Source organism: Phoca vitulina, unplaced genomic scaffold, assembly GCF_004348235.1.
Source record: "Phoca vitulina isolate PV1807 unplaced genomic scaffold, GSC_HSeal_1.0 scaffold34, whole genome shotgun sequence".
Taxonomy (NCBI): Eukaryota; Metazoa; Chordata; class Mammalia; order Carnivora; family Phocidae; genus Phoca; species Phoca vitulina.
Genome location: NW_022589737.1, coordinates 4,111,558 through 4,130,003, shown reverse-complemented (window position 1 = coordinate 4,130,003; position 18,446 = coordinate 4,111,558). Strand labels below are relative to the sequence as shown.

General features: G+C 44.1%; 1 protein-coding gene across 3 annotated transcripts in view; it reads left to right on the top strand.

Annotated features, from left to right (window-relative positions):
* The window catches only part of ETS1 (ETS proto-oncogene 1, transcription factor), a 128,173-nt gene that overhangs the window by 29,018 nt on the left and 80,709 nt on the right, over positions 1-18,446 (top strand). For all 3 annotated transcript variants that reach the window (XM_032426166.1, XM_032426167.1, XM_032426168.1), the window contains one exon: positions 475-619. In XM_032426166.1, the coding sequence (XP_032282057.1) occupies positions 475-619 (145 nt within the window). The remainder of the gene's footprint in view (positions 1-474; positions 620-18,446) is intronic.

Sequence of the window (18,446 nt, the reverse complement as noted above, 5' to 3'; positions counted from 1 at the left end):
CCATGCACAATGGATTAACTGAAAAACGAGTGATTATTATTACATTAGCCCATTTTTTGGTTTTCCTTTGGCATTTGTCACCTACTGGTTCTATGAGAGTAGAATGTTTTGTAAGAATATCCGTTTATGGTGTTTTTACAGAGTAAGAACACAAAAAATTTCAAAAGCCAGGATTGTATAAAGATGGCCGAGATTCTGCCTTGCTGCTAATCATGGGTCCTTATTTGAAAATTAGAAAAGGTAGTTGTCAAATGCTTGAAGAAATGGATGAAAATCTAAGTAAGAGACTCTTCTCCTTCCCTGTCTTTTTTTGGGGGGAGGGGTATGTGATCAGTAGTTGGTTCTACTCTGTTATCATCTATGGATGATTCCTACTCACATGTGGTTGTATGATAGGAAGTTATTATTGCATTCGGGCTAGAGTATAGAGATTTTCCTGTTAATATATTTCCTTATTTTTTTCCCTTGTTATAGAGGCAGGGACCTATCAACTCCTACGAAGATCCTCGAATGGCCTGTGGTTTCCAGTCCAATTATCACCCGCAAAGAGCCTACTACCCCTTCTGGGATGAGGCAGCCACTCAGGAAGTTCCTACTGGTCTGGAACACTGTGGCTCAGGTAGGAACATGAACAAAGGCTCGGACTACAGATAGAGTTGGAGGACAGTGGAAGGGTGATGTGGGCTGCATTCTCTGCAGCAACAACATCTGTCACAGCTTATGTGGGGACAAGATGCTATTGTTCTCTAATGGAAAGTCCCACTTACTTTATTCTCCTGCGACAGGAAGATGAAACTCTAGGAATGAGCCCAAGAGAGGTTGCTTCAGGTCTTCATTCTGTAAATAGTTCTGTGCACCATGCATTTCCTGAGACTCACCCGTTTCGGCCTGGTTGTTGACAAAGGGCCTAGAAGTTCTGCAGTCGGAGAGTATGAGCTGGATAAACAGTTAGCCTTCTTACAAAACGGAATTTCTTTATTCATCTTTTTCTCCCCATTGTCCTCAGCGTCTTGGCCGGTACCCACCTGCATCTGGCTCCTTTTTCCTCCACCCCCTCTCTCTCCCCAGCTCTCCCTCACAGACCTCCTTCCTCTCCTCCCAGCATTCCCTTCTCTCCCTGACTTGCTGGTCACCGTGCTGCCCCCTGGTGAACAGGAATCGCATTCCTCTAGAGAGCTCTCCCATGGGTCCCCTCTCCCAAAGACCTGATAGGTTGAGAGTCCTTATCCCCATTCTGTTTTGCAAAGGTCACTATGTATCTCACAAATTCCATGAGTCCATGTTGACCTGCTAGTGTTTTTGTTACTTTACTTTTAATGCAAATGTAAAACTTGATTTGGGATTCTGAAGTGATGGATTTGGGTATTAAGTTCAATTTATCATAAGGCCAGATTATATATCCAAATACCAAAAAAAAAGAAAACCAAAAAACCAGTTCAAATCTGTATTTTCTCCCAGGATGAAGTCTTAGCCTAAGAAATGTCATAACTCTCACATGTTGAAAATATGTAATTCTAAGGCATGACATAGGGAGAAAGCCACTGGGAGCTCACTTAAATACAACTTTTTTGTTCAGTGTTTCTTTACTGCACATAACGATATGGTAGACTACTTTTATAATAACAGAGACAGAAAATAAATGTTTGTTTTGTTGCCCATGCTTTAGCTTTGACCAGAAATATAGAGGCATAAAGGGGTTGGTGGGAAGGCATGGGAGTCGCTTTCCAGTGATCTGGTTCTTCTCTAGGGCAGAATGAAATCAATCCCTGTATTGACTTGACTCAATAGCCTTGATATTTGCGATATTCTTTGGCATCGCGCTTGGATTTCAGACTTGGCATATTATGCTGTCACTTTCTGCTTGGTTCTTCCAAGCATAAATACAAATGTCTCAGCTATCTATCCATTTGAAAAAGAGACAGGGAGGACTTCGCACCTGTTCGCAGGTTAGACTTAAGGACTTAAGATTTTAAGAGATGAGAAAAGTCATCCTTTACAAACTGTTCTAAATAAATAGATCTTTTTTTAAAAAGATTTTATTTATTTATTTGACAGAGCGAGAGAGTATGATCGAAGGTGGGGAGGGGCAGAAGCAGGCTCCCCACTGAGCAAGAAGCCTGATGCAGGACTCAACCCCAGGACCCTGGGATCATGACCTGAGCTGAAGGCAGACACCCAACCGATTGAACCACCCAGGAGCCCCTAAATAAATAGATCTTATTTGTATAAGCAAAAGGTCAGGATGGTTGTACCTACATTTATATAGTTCTTGAATCCTATCAGTGCCACTAGGCTTAAGTCTTGTATCTTCCAGTGCAACCCAGGTTAAAGTTACCTTGCCTTAACACTTTCTGCTCTGGATGGTGCTTCTGTTTGTTGTAAGTTACATCTTGTTAAGAGCTGAGGTTATTCCATGCTGGTCCATAGCCTCAAGATCAGAATGTCCCTTCTTCATAGCTAAAAGACATGGTCCTTCTTTTTTTTTTTCCAGCTGAGAAGTACATACATTCCCAAGTGAAGATGATTTTTCATTCTCCTCCTTGTCAAGGTTCTCAAAGGCAAAAGAATTTTTATTTCAGGGCCAAGGACACCGTGTCTGTGATGCACATGAAGAACCTCTGGGGATGAAGCTGCTTTAAAATGTGAGGATTCATAGTAGGATAATATAGTCTTCTTCCCACAGTCGACTTCATTGTTGCAAGAAGGAAACCAGGGTCACACAGACTAGTGGCTTCTGAGTAGGATGGGAAGATGGGTGCGTATAATAACCAGTCCTAAAATGACCTGGTTGTCGTCAACCACAGCTCAGAAATACTAGAAAGCCTCCATGGGGAGCGGTGCCTTGGTGGCAAATGTGAGGTCTCTAGTTCCCTCTGCCCTAGGCTCCCTCTGATGGAAATATCTGGCAAGAACCCTGAGCTTTTCCAGCCCCTCCTTTGCCTTTTGAGCTGTCCAGACGAAATAGTTGCAGTGATTATTTCTGGGCTGTGGTCCAGCTCTGCTCAGTGATGGGTGTCCTTTGGAAGGAGATTTGGGGTTATAGAGAAGGGAGATGAAGACATGGACCAACCAATGATGTCTCCAGCTGCAGCACATTTCCTTGGAGATGTGTTGAGTAAGAAGAAAGAGAGAAAAAAATACGCTACATTTTTTTCATCTTCTTTTATCCTATTTATAACTTCAGTTTCCTTCCCGTCCTCTGTCTCATGGCCACTCCCCACCCCCGCTCTCATCTCACGTTTTGTGCTCTCAGAAGGAATGAATGAACTTCTTTTCCAAGGACTCCACATCTGTCAGTGACTGGAATACCCGGCAGGAGGGGCCATCGAGGAACATCAGGCCCCTTCCTAATAATGTGCCTCCTATTCATGAAGGGGCAGAGGCTGAGGAAGAGGAGGGGGCGGTGAGGGAGGGGGTGGGGAGACAGGGAATAGAGCTGAGAAGAAACATGACTGGGGGAGAGCCTACCAGGTGAGCAGGAGAGAATGCTCAGTAACCAAGACAGTCAAGAACGGGTTGGACAGAACAGATGGTAAGAAGGGTGCCCAGGAAGACAGAGAAGCGTGGGAATGGACAGAAAATTCAGGTTTGGGTGGACAGGTGGAGCAGGGTGGGAAGAGAAAATGAAAGCTGAATGGGAAGGCAAGAGAAGGGGAGCCCGGAAAAAGACAAGGCAAAAAGGGGAGGGGAAGATGATATGAAAGAGAAAAAACCAGATGAATCTGAGGACATTAACTATACGGCTAAAAAGGGAAGCCACATTTGCATGCAATTGCCCGCGCAGCTGTACATTTCTTCATGACAATCTCGTAGTCATCATTTTCTTTTATTTCTTCTCCTCCTCCCCGTCCGCCTCCTCCCCCTCATCCCTCTGAGCCTGGAGCCATTAGCAAGAGCCAATGGGGACGGGGAGCTGGTGTTCTGCATGAATGAATGGCCCTTTCTGTGTCGGCTCCTCGTCATCCCTCTGTCAGGGAGCCTTGTGAGTCAATGGAGCCCCTTACACAAGACAGGGCTGAAATGTCTGTTACTGTTTATAGTCTGACTGGAGTGGAGCCCACTGACCCTGCCTCCTCTCTGTTCCTGTGTCCACTCTTCTGTCCCCAACATCAGCCCTTTCTCTCAATCATCATAGCAAGAATCCCTTTTTAGGTCAGTCTCTTACTCCTTGTCTCTAAGAAATCATTAACATTTCACTGCCATTAACTATTATGACGAGTCCCTAACCACAGTCCTGTTGAGAAGGGACACAGTAGATGGCAAACCATTTTTGGATCGAGCCAGTGAGCTGGAGTCATGCAATGCCTGTTTTCCACTGGGAACTAGAAAACCGACATCAGAGACCGAACTGAGCACCCAGGCCACAAGACCACAGTCCATCCCACCAGTTGACAGCTGCCCATATTTAATTCTAATATTATGAATGACAACAGTGTGTATCAGAAAATATGAGGCTTGCTGAGCACCCTTCCAGAGTGATATACTCTCAAGTTATTTTCCTTTTCCTGCGTGGATTTGTCTTGAATCAGCCAAACTTATGGATATGATGCTGTAACTAAGGTTCCCTTTTGTGAAATAGTTGCTTAGGGCTGGCAAGCAGTCTGTAGCCGCATGAGACAATATCCCCAACTTACCCCTACGGGAATGAACCTGTGGTCTCCGTACCGTGGTCCTCAGAGGCAAGACAATACTATATTTCTTCTTGTATAACACAGTTTGGTAGGTTTTTGGTCACTGAACATATAGTAAAAACCTCATCTACCCACGTTTACAGCCTACCTTCCACTTCTCCTTCTTCATGAGAGAGGAAGTATGTACAGAATATTGGTAAAGAATCCAGATTCTGGAACCAGATTGCTTGGGTTTGCACATCAACTCTTCCTAACCGGGTGACCTTAGGCAACTTACTGTATCTCGTACTCTCGTTTCCTCCCCTCTACCAGTGGTTCTCAAAGTGTGTCAGAATCACCTGGAGGGCTTCTTAAAACACAGGGTGTTGGGTTCTATCCCCAGGGTTTCTGACTCAGTGAGTCTAGGGTAAGACTCAAGAATTTGCATTTTTCACAAGGTCTTAGGTGTTACTGCTGCTGCTGGTCCAGAGACCACACTTTGAAAACCACTAAGTTAATATATGTGAAGCTTGAAGCAGCGCTGTCACTTAGCAAGCACCATATGAATGTTCGCCATCATCATTCATCGCCTCGAAGCGTCCAGAAATGTCTGTGTATCATTGAGTCATAAAGTGACCCGCTGATTGGTTGAACACTTTTGGTGGTCAGTGCCGCATACTGGAAACAGAGCAGATGTCTGGAGAAGGGGAAGACTCGTTCCTTGTCTCTAAGCGCCTTTGTTCAAGCGTGTTACGGGGCCGGGGGTGGGGGTGGGTACACTTACATGGTAGAAGAAATGACTCCCACGTGAAATGTTACACTTACTCATAAGATAATGTTTGGCAGTGTGAGTGTGTGACTTTGGATCTCCCTATTTAATATTTCTAAAATAAATTTACTAGTAAAATGGTAGAACGAAAGAAAGTCTTTCTCAAATAAACTTTGGAAGTTCAAGTGGGAGATGTACTGGGAGCCCGAGTTTCTGGTCTCTCCTGGGGCTTTTTCAGACTGCCAGGCAGCTGGGAGAGATCAAACCTGGCCCAGTTGACAACCAGGTGGGAAGTTTCAGCGGGAGAAGCAGATGCCTCCAGTTTGGCTTTTAAGCGTTGAGAACGTCGAGAGAATGGCAGGCCGACTTGTTGAATGGAGAGTCACCTTGCTCCGAAGTGTTTATTCGCATAGCAGGTTTGGCCTTTCCACTGACCATCTCAGATGGCCCCGTGGTTTTAAAGAACAGCATTTTCAACTCTATCTGCTGCACATATCTGTTCTTTCCTCCTTCACGCTGTGTGTTCCTTCTCTGGAGGACCTGTTTCAGTCTCTTTGTTCTTCAAAAACAGTTCTGATCCTGTGTGTGTGTATGTGTTTCTGGGATGCTGTAATGTGGGTCATTCCTCACGGGGAAAATTGTGACCTTCTCAGATGCTGACTTGATAGTTGTGGCCTTGGGGAAGGAGGAAGCTATGACCCTGTCTCATGACCTTTCACTGAGGGCTATGGTTGGGCCTAGCTGCCCTGACAAGTCACAACCAGGGGACAGGGCTGAGGGAAGCTGGATACAAGAATCCCCTCCCCCCACCCACATCGCACCTCTGAGAGGACCAGAGGTTGCCAGGAGGCAAGAGCCCTGTAGTGCATTAGGAAGAGAATCTATATGCAAAAAAGCTACCCTACTCCCTTGCTATATTATTTTATTCTTCTTCTGAGGAGATTTCTATGACTGCCTGACTCTGTTCTCCATAAGTGAAGGATCTTACTCCCGCTATGGACTGGATTTGCTCCCATTTACCAATGTTACATCGCCTTCTTCTTTCTACTCCCATCTCCTGACCCCTTGGCAGCTTTTGAGTCTGTGCTGGGTCATATGCACATTACAAGAACTTAGTGGTATAAATGTTTATGAGTCCAAGCCAAGGTTTGAGCAGTGGTGTGATGGAAAAGAGCAAGAACATGCCTGGAATCTTGTTCCCTCACCTTTAACAGGTGGGATACTTGCGCTGATTGCAAAGAGGTCTTGTGCCCATTAAATGGGGTATATACTTAAAAGGTCATGGCCTATAGCAGGTGATCAATAAATGCTACCTTCCTTCTTTTTCCTTTCAGCACGATTTGAGTGTGAATTTAAGTGAGCCAAAGAAAGTAGATGTCCCACCCTTATCCAGTGAATCTTGCCCACTCATCTTGCCCACGGCTTATTTTCTGACACCTGCCAACCTTATCCTTCACGTGTCTCCTTTTACCAGTGAAGGGAGCCTGGTGAGGACCAAGAAGAGACGCTCTGCCCCATTAGGGACCAGAGTCTTGTGTCTCTCTAGACTTGTGCCTAGCAGCCCAGGGCAGTAAGGATTGCAAAGGTCTTTGCAGATGTGAATCATCTCTGTAGGTGCTTGGGAAGGAAGGTCCCCTCGGGGAAGAAACCTTCAGTGGAGTTCCAGTTAGAATGCAAACCTGTTGGCTGTCCTCCGACGCGTCGCTTCTCAAAAATCCTAGGATGTAACGGCCTTGCACTGAAAATCCCAGGGGGTTGGGGAGAAAAAAGTTCTCTGAACTTTTTCAAACCACAAATATTTGGTCCGAGTTGGGAAAAGGTCCCTGGGGCAGCGAGTTCTTATTTGATTCAAGCAGTTTGACCCCTCTTCTGGAACTCCTCTAGCGGGGGCTGGGGACGGTGGATGCCGCGCCTGGCGTCGGCCCCCGCTTGGCGCGGCCGGCCCTGCTCCACTCTGTGAATGGAAAGCTCCGGCTGGGTGAATGGGGTGGGAGCTGGAGTCCGGCCGGGAGGAGAGGGCTGCTGCGTGGGACCGCGCAGGGGTGGGGGCTGGATGCGCAGAGACAGCCTGTTTTTCTCAGTGTCTGGCCGCGGAGAGACTCCGACTCTCTCTCTCCAGATGTTCGCTGTGTTTATAGCTGCTGAAGCCGGAGACCCAGTTCCCTCATTAATAAGTTTCTTTCTTGCACTGCGGCCAGGGGTCTGAGCCCGGAGCCCGCAGCTGGAGGAGGCTCGGTGGGGGAGGGCCGCCCGCAGGGGGAGGCGTCTCGCTCCCTCCCCCAGCCTCTGCGTCCCTAACCCCTACCCCGCCTCCCTCCTCTGCAATCCTCCCAAAATACACGAGCACACAAAAAGAAAAACACCAGCAGATTTTTTATTTCAGAGAGTAAACACTTGGGCCATGGGGGTCTGGAGGTTATGGGAAAAGAGGAAACCATCAGGCTAATCAGGCAGGCACACACTTCCCCTGCTGAAATAAAACAGAAATCATTGCTCCGCAGGGCTGGCGGGTTAACCCTGGCGCTGCCAGAGACGCTGGCGCGGCCGAGCGACCCGGGAGGTAGGTGGGGCGTCCGAGGACGAGGACCAGAGTTTTTAAATCCAGATCCAGGCAGGGAGGAGAGGAGAGAGGAGTGGACTCCCTGGGCCTGAATGCCTTCCATTCAGTCTGTGGTAGCACATCTGCCCCAAGCCGGGCTTTGGAAAGAGATGCTTGGAACACAAGAGATTCTGCACTGAGATGGAAGTTTTGCAAGAGGTCGGAGGGAGTTCTAGGTAGGTCAGGGAGATGGAGAGATAGGGAAGGGAGCCCAACGCTCGACCCAGAGCACACGTGTGGATTGTCACTGTTTGGAAAGGAGCGCGAGGGTTTAGTGGGAAGGATTCAGGTCAAGGTTATAGCCCTGCCACCTACCAGCTCTGCAACCACGGGCCAAATCCCTGAGTCCTTCTGAGCCCCAGTTTTCTCATTTGTAATATAATAGTGCCTACCTCACAGAATTATGGTGGGGAACAAAACACCGCATTGAATGTGGAAATGGCAAACACCAAAGCACGGCTCTCAATTTATGATTTCATAGATTGCTGTAAATTGATCAGGTTCCTCTCTCCCTCCCTGCCTCCTTCCTTTCTCTTTCCCTCCCTCCTTCCTTTCTTGAGCCTGCCTGCCTGCCTGCCTGCCTTCAATCCTTCCTTCCTTTCCTTCCCTTCCCTTCCCTTCCCTTCCCTTCCCTTCCCTTCCCTTCCCTTCCCTTCCCTATTAAATACCTTGCTTCAGCGTCCACCTTCACTCACTGGCCCTGTTGCTGCCTGTCTGGAGAGCATAAATATGGCATGGGCCAGAGGTCATAGGTCAAACATGAGACCTAATTGCACTGTGAGAGAAATTACCTTTCCACTGATGTATAGGGCAACCTTTGGCTGCCAGGGTGAGTGGTCCAGCAGCTCTCAGTTCAGACCCTGCCCCCATCTGACTGACTAGTCACGGGACCATCCCCTCTTCCAGATCACTATTTTTCAAAAATAGGGGCATGCCTTCCCCACGCCATTTCTGAACACCCCAGTTCCATTCACTTACCACCTCCGAAAAAAATGTTTGATTCTTTTGGACATTCTTGCTGAAGAAAATAAGCCTTTGGAACCTCTGCTCATCCTTGCAGGGGACATTTACAAAACAAGACAACAGAGCTACGAACTCCTGAAGTTTTTTGTGTCTTTCCCGGTGTCTGCTCAGATTTGCTGCCTGGCTGCTTGGGAAACGGGGGTACCGGGCATGTAAATACCTACAGAAGCAGGGTTCTAGTCGCCTTTGCTGTTCTCTTGATTTCTTACCTGCTTCCTACATTTTTTTTTTTTTTTTTAAATCAACCCTGACAACTTTCTGCCAAGTCTCAGAACAGCAGATCCTCATAAGAGCAGGGGTGCTTGACCCGGCTGAGCGTCCGAAATGTGCGATCCTTCCGCAGTGGTGTGCAAGGAGTTTCCGAAGGGTCTGTAGCTTTCCTCGGATTCTCCGAGTGGTCTGGGACCCCCAAGAAAAAGTGAAGAACTACTGGCCAGGACAAAAGGGACTTTAGTATCCCCTGCAGCATTTAAAAGCATGGTGTACATAGAGAGTATGCAAAGCCTATTTTGTGGAACTGGATTGAATTCCGTGGTAGGAGCTTCCCCCTTATCAATCCCTCCTCACTGCTCTGGTCAGTCCCAAGAGAGTGTATTTAAATCTGGAAGCGGATTCTATCCCATTGTGCCAGAGACACTGGGCATTGAAGCCTTGACTGAAGACCAGCCATATTTCTCCTTTTTTTTTTTTTTTTTCCTTTCAATATTCCCTTTTATTTCGTGCTCCACAGAATGAACTCTGCAAATGTCCGTGGAGGTTATGGACCTGTGGCCTCTCTACTGTGAGGTGGGCGGGGGAGAGGGGAGCACTTCAGGCTCCTCCAGAGCGACAGGGGAGAGTCACACTGTGATCTGTTTCTCACAGACGTGCCTCTAGTGATAGACTTTCCCAGCCGCCCCCTGTGTGTGTGTGTGTGTGTGTGTGTGTGTGTGTGTGTGTGTGTGTGTGAGGGGGGAGAGTGAGTGGTAGAAACACTGCCTCTGAAGGGGGCAAGAGTCCAGAGCTCACATCCCCCCACCAACAATGTGTACAAAAACAACCATGGCGCCCACATACGCCTCCAGATGCTTCGTACCCCCACCCAACTGCCTCCAACTCTGGGCGCCCTGCAGGATCTCGACCCCCATTTCTGATCTTTGGCTTCTTGTGGAACCACTAACTGTTCTATCTGCTGTCACAGACTGGCTTAGTCAAGTGGAGACCATTTTCAGAAGTTTCAAATCTAGGGAGAGAGATGACCCCACCCTAGGTCAGCTCCTTTGAAGTGCCCAGTGACAGCTTAGCATTTCCTTCTTCTTTGGTCAGGACAGATGGACATTCTTCATTAAACAGGGCTTAGGGCTTACATGACGTTGATAAGTTGAATGTCGGGTTTTATAAGGAAAGTGGCTGAAACGTCTGTGGTCCTGCTCCTGGAGAGTTAAGGGAAGCCTGGAAATAACAGAAAAGTGGTTGCTTCAACCATACCTGAGATATTCAGGCATTTCATCAGTACTTTGTGCTTTGAAAATCTGAGTTTAAAATTCCTGAACAACAACACTAACCTATCATGATGCAAAGTTTGCTTGACTCTTGGTAGGTTTTTTTTTTCCCCCAACATAGTTCAGATCCCTCAGAATTTCCAGTTAGATATCTGTGCCTATCTCTATTTCTGTTGATTCTCTCCTGATTAATAAAAAAAATTAAGAATATAGAGTAAAAATAGTTCATATCCCATTCTTGTTCAATTTTAAATAATCTTATTATAGCAAGTCCGGAGAGAAGGCCTGCCTTCTTTCTAGAACAACTAGAGAGGAGGAGTAATTGTCATTCATTAAATACTTTCTACATACTAAGAATCACACATGTGTGGTGATTTTACTCTTAAAACATTCCTCTGAGGATGATATTATGACCCATTTTACAGATGAGATGAATGAGGCTCAGAGAGGTAACTTGACCTCCCAAAGAAGTCTAACTATAATTCTGAGAGGGAGAGGGTCAGTAAAACTGGGATCCTACTGCAAAGCCCATGCTCTGACCTTGATGCAAACTTGGCCTGCCCCTAAAATGTTTTTTTAGGTCTTCATTGTTGCCTCATCCCTAGTGGCTAGCGTCCATCCTAGAGCGTAAGAGAATATAAGCTTTCCTCATTGTCCCACAAACCAGAGACCCATGAAAATCTTAGAGCTGAATAGAGAAAATAAGCCTGTGTAGCCTATCTTTTTGGATCTTCTCTCTTCCTTTGGGTCTGACATCGGGCATGAAGGAGCTCGGTCATCTGCAGGGCCCATTGGGAGAGTGGGTTTTCCTTTGCTGGGCATTCCCTTAGGGTGTGTCCCCTAAGCATCACACCCCCTTTGCCCCCTTTCTCCTTCTCCACCAGCTAGCTGTGGGAGCAGACAGAGTCACTGAGCAAGACTAAACCCTAAGAAGTTTGTGAAAGGTTATACCCTTGAAGCTATCCACAGTGTACATAGCACGTGCTGAAGTTTACACAGACTTCTCAGACCTCTGAATAGAGGGACTAATTGTGGGGAAGCTGCTTTTCAGCACACAGGATGGGCTGTTCTCTGTGGGTTTTACTATCAAAAGGCTTTTAAAAGTGCAGTGTAGCCATTGTTGAATATTTCACAATGAATTAAATACCATTTTTCTCCCCGCAGCTGTTCCATGTGAGTGAGCGTAGAGTGCTTTTTTTTTTTTTTTTTTTCCTCCTGGCAGAAGACGTCTGCTGTATAAACCTAAGCACTGGGGTAATGAGATTATTTGTGTGCGAATTCTTTAGGAAAAGCATTTCTTTATTTTAAACTCAATGATGTGATTCGGGCTTGCTGCTCTGGAGATGGGAGAGGGGGAGCCTTGGAAGAGAATGGAATTGAAATGTCTCTGAGCAGGATTGGGAACAGGCAGGGGTGAGGGGCTCCGGGATGAGGCTTCTAAACCTCAGTGCATTTATCCGCAATTCCCCTGGGGGCGGCCTGCCTCTCCCAGCGTTACTGACTGGGCTGCAGAGGAGGGAAATTCCATATTCTTCCTTCCTTTCCTTTTCCTTCCTTCCTTCCTTCCTTCCTTCCTTCCTTCCTTCCTTCCTTCCTTTCTATCTCTTTCCTTCTTTTTTCTTTCTTTCTTTTTCTTTCTTTCTTTCTTTTTCTTTCTTTCTTTCTTCTTTCTTTCTTTTTCTTTCTTTCTAAACAATTAATCACTTTTCCATCTGCCCTTTCAGCATTTCTTCCTGATCTCACAAGTTTTAATGGAATTAAAGGAACATTTGTTTTGCTCTCTACCTGTTTTTATATCAGAGAGCACTTAAAAACTTGAAATTACAGGGGCGCCTGGGTGGCTCAGTCGTTAAGCATCTGCCTTTGGCTCTGGTCATGGTCCCAGAGTCCTGGGATCAAGCCCCACATCAGGCTCCCCGCTCAGTGGGAAGCCTGCTTCTCCCTCTCCCACTCCCCCTGCTTGTGTCCCCTCTCTTGCGCTCTCTCTCTGTCAAATAAATGAATAAAATATTTAAAAAAACAAAAAAACTTGAAATTACAATGAAGTCTATAAGGAAAACAGCTTTCCTCTAACACTTAGGATGGTCTCTACAGTTAGGACAATATTCAACCTTACTGGTGCTGTGACATCCAGTGCTACACCAAATGTCCTTTCCTCTTCCCTTGCTTGACTTACTTTTCCTCTTCAAATTATTCATGGCCTTTCATAGAAATCAAGCTTCAGGTAAGCAGTGAGTTGGAACGAGGTATAAAATCAATTACGATGGAAAACTATGCAGATTTAACTCTTCATAATGTATCATCAGGGAGTTACCAGCTGGTCTTTAGATCCATTGAAGACTAAGGGGGAAAAATGGGAAAAAATGGGAAAAGAGAGGTTTAGATTAGCTATGGTGAAATTTAACTCTGAAATCCATTATTAAAGGAGTTTGTGAATTGCCTATCCCCTCAAATATCTTTCAGGATATTTCAGAAGTAGCTTAAGTCATTTTTTATTATCCTTCTGCTCCTATCACATAGAGACAAAAATTTAAAAACCTTTTAAGGGAACTTCAAGGGAATGTTTTAGGAATCTATCAAGTGGGAACGAGCAGGTCAGATATGAAAAGAAAGCTATTGATTTCGAGAATAATCTTTTAGTTCTGCTTCAGTGAGTGAAGCAAAAAGGGGACTCAGCTAGGCATGAGAGCTCAACCAATAAGATTTGGGGGCAAAGGACTGAGGGTTTGAAATGTCCTTCTGCATTTTTCCCATTGTTATTGTTCACTTATTCTTTTCACTACCCCTATTTCCCGATATCTGTGGCAGGTCGGCAGGTGGAAATTAATCATTCTCCCCTCCGCCCAACCGAAGTGGAAGACCTGCTGGAAAAGCGAGAGAGAATCTGTGTGGTTTGGGTTACTTTATTTTTTTAAAAAAATTTTTAAAAGATTTTATTTATTTATTTGAGGTAGAGAGAGAGTGAGAGAGAGAGCATGAGCAGGGTGGCAGAGACACAGGGAGAAGCAGACTCCCCGCTGAGCAGGGAGCCCGATGTGGGGCTCCATCCCAGGACCCTGGGATCATGACCTGAGCTGAAGGCAGACGCATACCTGACTGAGCCACCCAGGTGCCCCGGTTTGGGTTGCTTTCAAACACATAATCATTTCCCTCTTTCTGGCTGGGAGCTAGTACTTTGCCATGTGCAGATATGCCAGACTTATTTTTTTTTTTTGGTAATAATAATTATAAAAATAATCCATCCCTTTAAAGAAAATTTGTAAATTAAAGAATACTTTAGGGGGAAAGGGCACTTCAATTTCATCAGTTAATGGTTAATGTTAAAAAGTCTACTCCATGAATATTTTCCTGTGAATAGTTCACCTGGATATCACACAGTTGTCTCAAAGTTACACCTGAGCTCATCCCTTTCTCTCCTGCTCCGTAACGTGACCTAGACCCTCCATCCTGTCTTGGCGAAAGTCAAACGATCTACCAATCACCAGCCTAGGAAACTAGTAGTTAGTATTGATTCCCTCCTTTCTGCCTTAACCCTTATGTTGTTTGAGGCTTGTGGCAGAAATATTGCTCAATTAACTTAAATTGAAGAGGGAATTTCTTGACTCAGAACTGAGAAGTTCCAGAAGAGCCGGCCTGGGGAACCCTAGGATAGCAATAATCTTGTCAAGTCTCTTGCCCTCCTCTTCCTGGGTCTCTTTCTTCCTTTCTTCCTCTTCTTTCTCCTCCTTCTCTCTCTTTAGCTCGTGTCTTCTTGTCTTTCCTAGAAGGGAAGTGGGAGGGCTCTGGTAGCAGAAGAGGGGAAAACTCTAGAGATACAAAAGTAGCAGATGATCACCATATCCTCATACTGAGTTGGACACAAGTCCTGTCAATCTTATCTTCTAAATATCTCTTGAATTTATAAGGACTATTATTATTATTACCATTATCATCAATCTCTTAGTTTAGGTCCCAGTTGCATTCCCCCAATACTGGTGAGTACCTGAATTGTAGATTATCTCACTGTGTTGCAATTACTGATTTTTGTCTTTGCTGCTCGTCTATATGTACCTTGAGGGTAGGCCTTTGTCCTGGTCCTGTTCCTAGTACTTGGCAGAGTAGCTGGATTGTCACAGGCACTCAGTTGAGGTTTGTTGGATAAACAAGACAGGGTTATGAGATTCATCTGTCAGGATGATTTTAAAATCAGTTAAGAAGTTACTAAATTAAAACAAAACAAAGAAACAAAAAAAAACACCCTAAACTCTTCAGAACAAAATCCAAAGATTGTTCCAGAAGGCTCTTTGTCTTCAGTTTCTCTCCCTCTAAGCCAAGGGAATTTACCATTTATTTCCATAGTCCCAGTGCTTAGCCCAGTACTTGCCATAGAGCAGAGGATGTGATAAATATCTGTATCCTGGTTGTCCAAACTCGTCAGAGCTACTGGTAGGGTGGTTGGTGTTTTGGTCCTCAGTTGGACCAGCGGTAATTCAAGGTTTTTGACGGTTTAGGGTCTTGGTTACAGTAGAACACTTTTATTCTGTCTGTCATCAATCAACACTTTGTTGTGGAGCCTTTATTCTGCATGAGGTATTGGGCATACAAAGTAGGGTGGCGCATTTGTCCTCAAGGAGTATCAACATAAGCTGGGTGGGAAGCTAAGACAGACATACGCATGCTGGGCAGCCAGGTGAGCATCAGGAGAGTGAGAATTATAAGAATATTCCTACTGCACACTAGAGTAAGGAGAGACCTAGGCAACCTGGTTCCCCCTCTGGCCTCTTTGCAAATTACGTGAAAGTGAAGATACAGAGTGTTTGCCTTGAGGGAGCACTCGTTTGTCCAAACTTGGTCAGCAGAATGAGGATGGGGAGTTTCATTTGAAAGGGGGTTGTTTTACTGATGTTTAGAATAGTGGTCACTCTTGCTCTGCTTTATGTATCCTAGTTCACTGTTATTCTTTCCTTCTTCACCCTGTGTTGATTTTCACCTCCCTGGCCCTCATCTCGCCCCTCCTGGGCCTTCCTGACTGCCTTCAGAGATGAGTTCAGACTCTACTCGGGCCTCCCAACCTGAATGAAATGTTCCATTCGTTAGGTCTGCTGCTCCTCACTTCATTAGCGTTCCTGATGTTTATAAAGCCAGGAGATAATATTTTTAGGTTCCATTTGGAGTTTCCCCGGGCAGCCTCTCTCTGAGCCACTTAGGAAGTTTAGAAAAGAAGGTCATGGAAATGTTAGATGTTTTTCCACTGAACTTTGGTTAAGCAAATGGTCTTGAGATGCTGTTCATAGACTCCACTGGGCAGGCTTTACTGGATGATAGGAAATTCTTTCTCTCCCTTTTATTTGTCTTGATTTCACCTCTGGAAAAGCAGAGGGTTGTTGTGGTTGTTGTTGTTGTTGTTGTTGTTTTTGACAGTTTTGAGATGAATTTTATTGAGACATAATTCACGTACTATACAATTCACCCATTTAAAGTGTACAATTTAAGGGTTTTAAATATATTCACAATATTTCACAAACAGCACATAATTTAATTCTAGAATGTTTCTGTTTCTCTTAAAGGAAATCCCATACCCGTTAGCAGTCAGTCCCGTTCTCCCTCATCCCTCACACCCCTATGTGCTAGTAACTACTGGTCTAATTTTTGTCGATAAATTTGCCCATTTTGGCCTTCTCTTGCAAATACAGTCTTACAATATGCGGCCTTTTGTGGCTGACTTCTTTGACTATTTTCAAGGGTTATCCATGTTGTACCATTTATTAGTACTTCATTCTTGTTCATCACCAAATAATACTCCATTACGTGGATATGTTACATTTTATTTACTCATCATTTGATGGACAGTTGAGTTGTAGTCACTTTATGTCTGTTATACGTAATGCTGCTATGAACATTCACATATACGTTTCGGTGTGAAACTATATTTTCATTTCTCATGGGTTTATACCTAGAAGTGGATTTGCCGGGTTATATGGTGACTTATGGAACTGACAAAGTATTATCCAAAGTGGCGGCACCATTTTACATTCCTGCCAGCAATGTACAAGGGTGCCAATTTCTACATATCCTCATCAATATGTATTATTGTCGTCTTTCTGATGGCTTTCATAGTGAACGTGAAATAGTATCTCATTCCGGTTTTGATTTGATTTTTCTTACTGACTAATGGTCTTGAGCCCCTTTTTACCTGTTTATTGGCCATTTGTATTTGGAGAAGTGTCTGTTTAAATCTTTGCCCATTTTTTTTTAAATTGGGTTATCTTTTTACTACTGAGTTATAAGAGTTCTTTATATAGTCTGAATATAAGTTCTTTATCAGATATATACTTTGCAAGTATTTTCTCCCTTAATATGGGTAATCTTTTTACTTTTTTGATGTTTTGGTTTGCAGCACCAGCGTTTTTAGTTATGGTAGCCTGATTTATGTATTTTTTCTTTTGTTTCTCGTGCTTTTGGTGTCACAGCTAAGAAGTCATTGACTAGCCCAGGTTATGAAGATTTACTCTTATATTTTCTTGTAAGAGTTTTATAGCTTTAGTTATTACATTTAGGTCTATGATCCACTTTGGGTTAATTTTTGTGCATAGTGTGAAGTAAGAGGTCCAATTTCTTTCTTTTGTATATGTATAGCTCATTGTCTCAGCACTATTTGTAAAAAGAGTTTTCTTATCCTGGGGCGCCGGGCTGGCTCAGTCAGTAGAGCATGCAACTCTTGACCTCAGGGTCAAGAGTTCAAGTCCCACGTGGGGCACAGAGTTTACTTAAACAAGTAAAAATTTTTCTTATCCTATTGTCTTGGCACTCTTGTAAACAGGTATTTTTAAATACATAGGCCACCTATGTATTTCTTATCTATGGCATAGATAATCATTTGTATTAAGTGGTTCTTCAACATTGCTCACTGTGATGAATATTTTTTGATGGATAGTGAACTTAGTGAGTTGAGGATGCCTGAGTTCTAAGTCTGGTTTGAAATGTGATTTTTCAAAAATTTTGAACCTAAAAGGAAATTGCCATTTATTGTTTATTTTGAACCAGACACTGTTAAATATTTTACATATATTATCTTATTTAAATCTTACCAAAAAGTCCCGTGAGTCCATTTTATAGAGGAGCAAGCCGAGCTTTATATAGTTGAAGTAACTTGCTAAAAGTTGCACTGTTAATAAGTTACAGACCCCAATTTTGAGCTCAGGTTAGCCCGACTCCATAGCCTAATATTAAACCCCATGCTGGGCCTTGCACAGGATCTATGAAATAATAATTACCAGGAAAAAGCAGCAGAAAGCGGCCACTATGTGTGCAATTAGTGAAGAATGTGAAATCTAAAAATCTAGCTATGCTAAATGGTTATCAATTTCCTCATCTCTAAAGGGGAATATAACACTTTCCCCTTACGCTTGTATTACAATTAAACTAAAACAAACAGTATTTGATTTTTTTTTTAAGATTTATTTATTTATTTATTTGAGAGAGAGAATGAGACAGAGAGAGAGAGCATGAGAGGGGGGAGGATCAGAGGGAGAAGCAGACTCCCCGCTGAGCAGGGAGTCCGACGTGGGACTCGATCCCGGGACTTCAGGATCATGACCTGAGCCAAAGGCAGTCGCTTAACCAACTGAGCCACCCAGGCGCCCCAGTATTTGATTTTTAAGTTACTTCAGTGTGTTTCTTTTTCTTTCTTGGTGTACTGTTTTTAAGTCTTGGGGATGTTAAGAGGAGTCAATAAAGCAAAGGATAAATCAATCAATCAATTAATCAATCAATCTCCTAGAATTTCTTTAACTCCAAAAAGAAAAAAAATCAGCAGACTTTTCTAAGAAAATTTTATGAAATCATTTTATGAATTAATTGTATAAATCTCATTTAATGCTGTTTGTTTCTCTAAGACATTAATATTGATATTTCTCTTTTTGCTTTTTTTGTCTTATTTTTGATAGATTTCAAAAGAGTCACTAAGAGTTGTCTGGCAAATATTC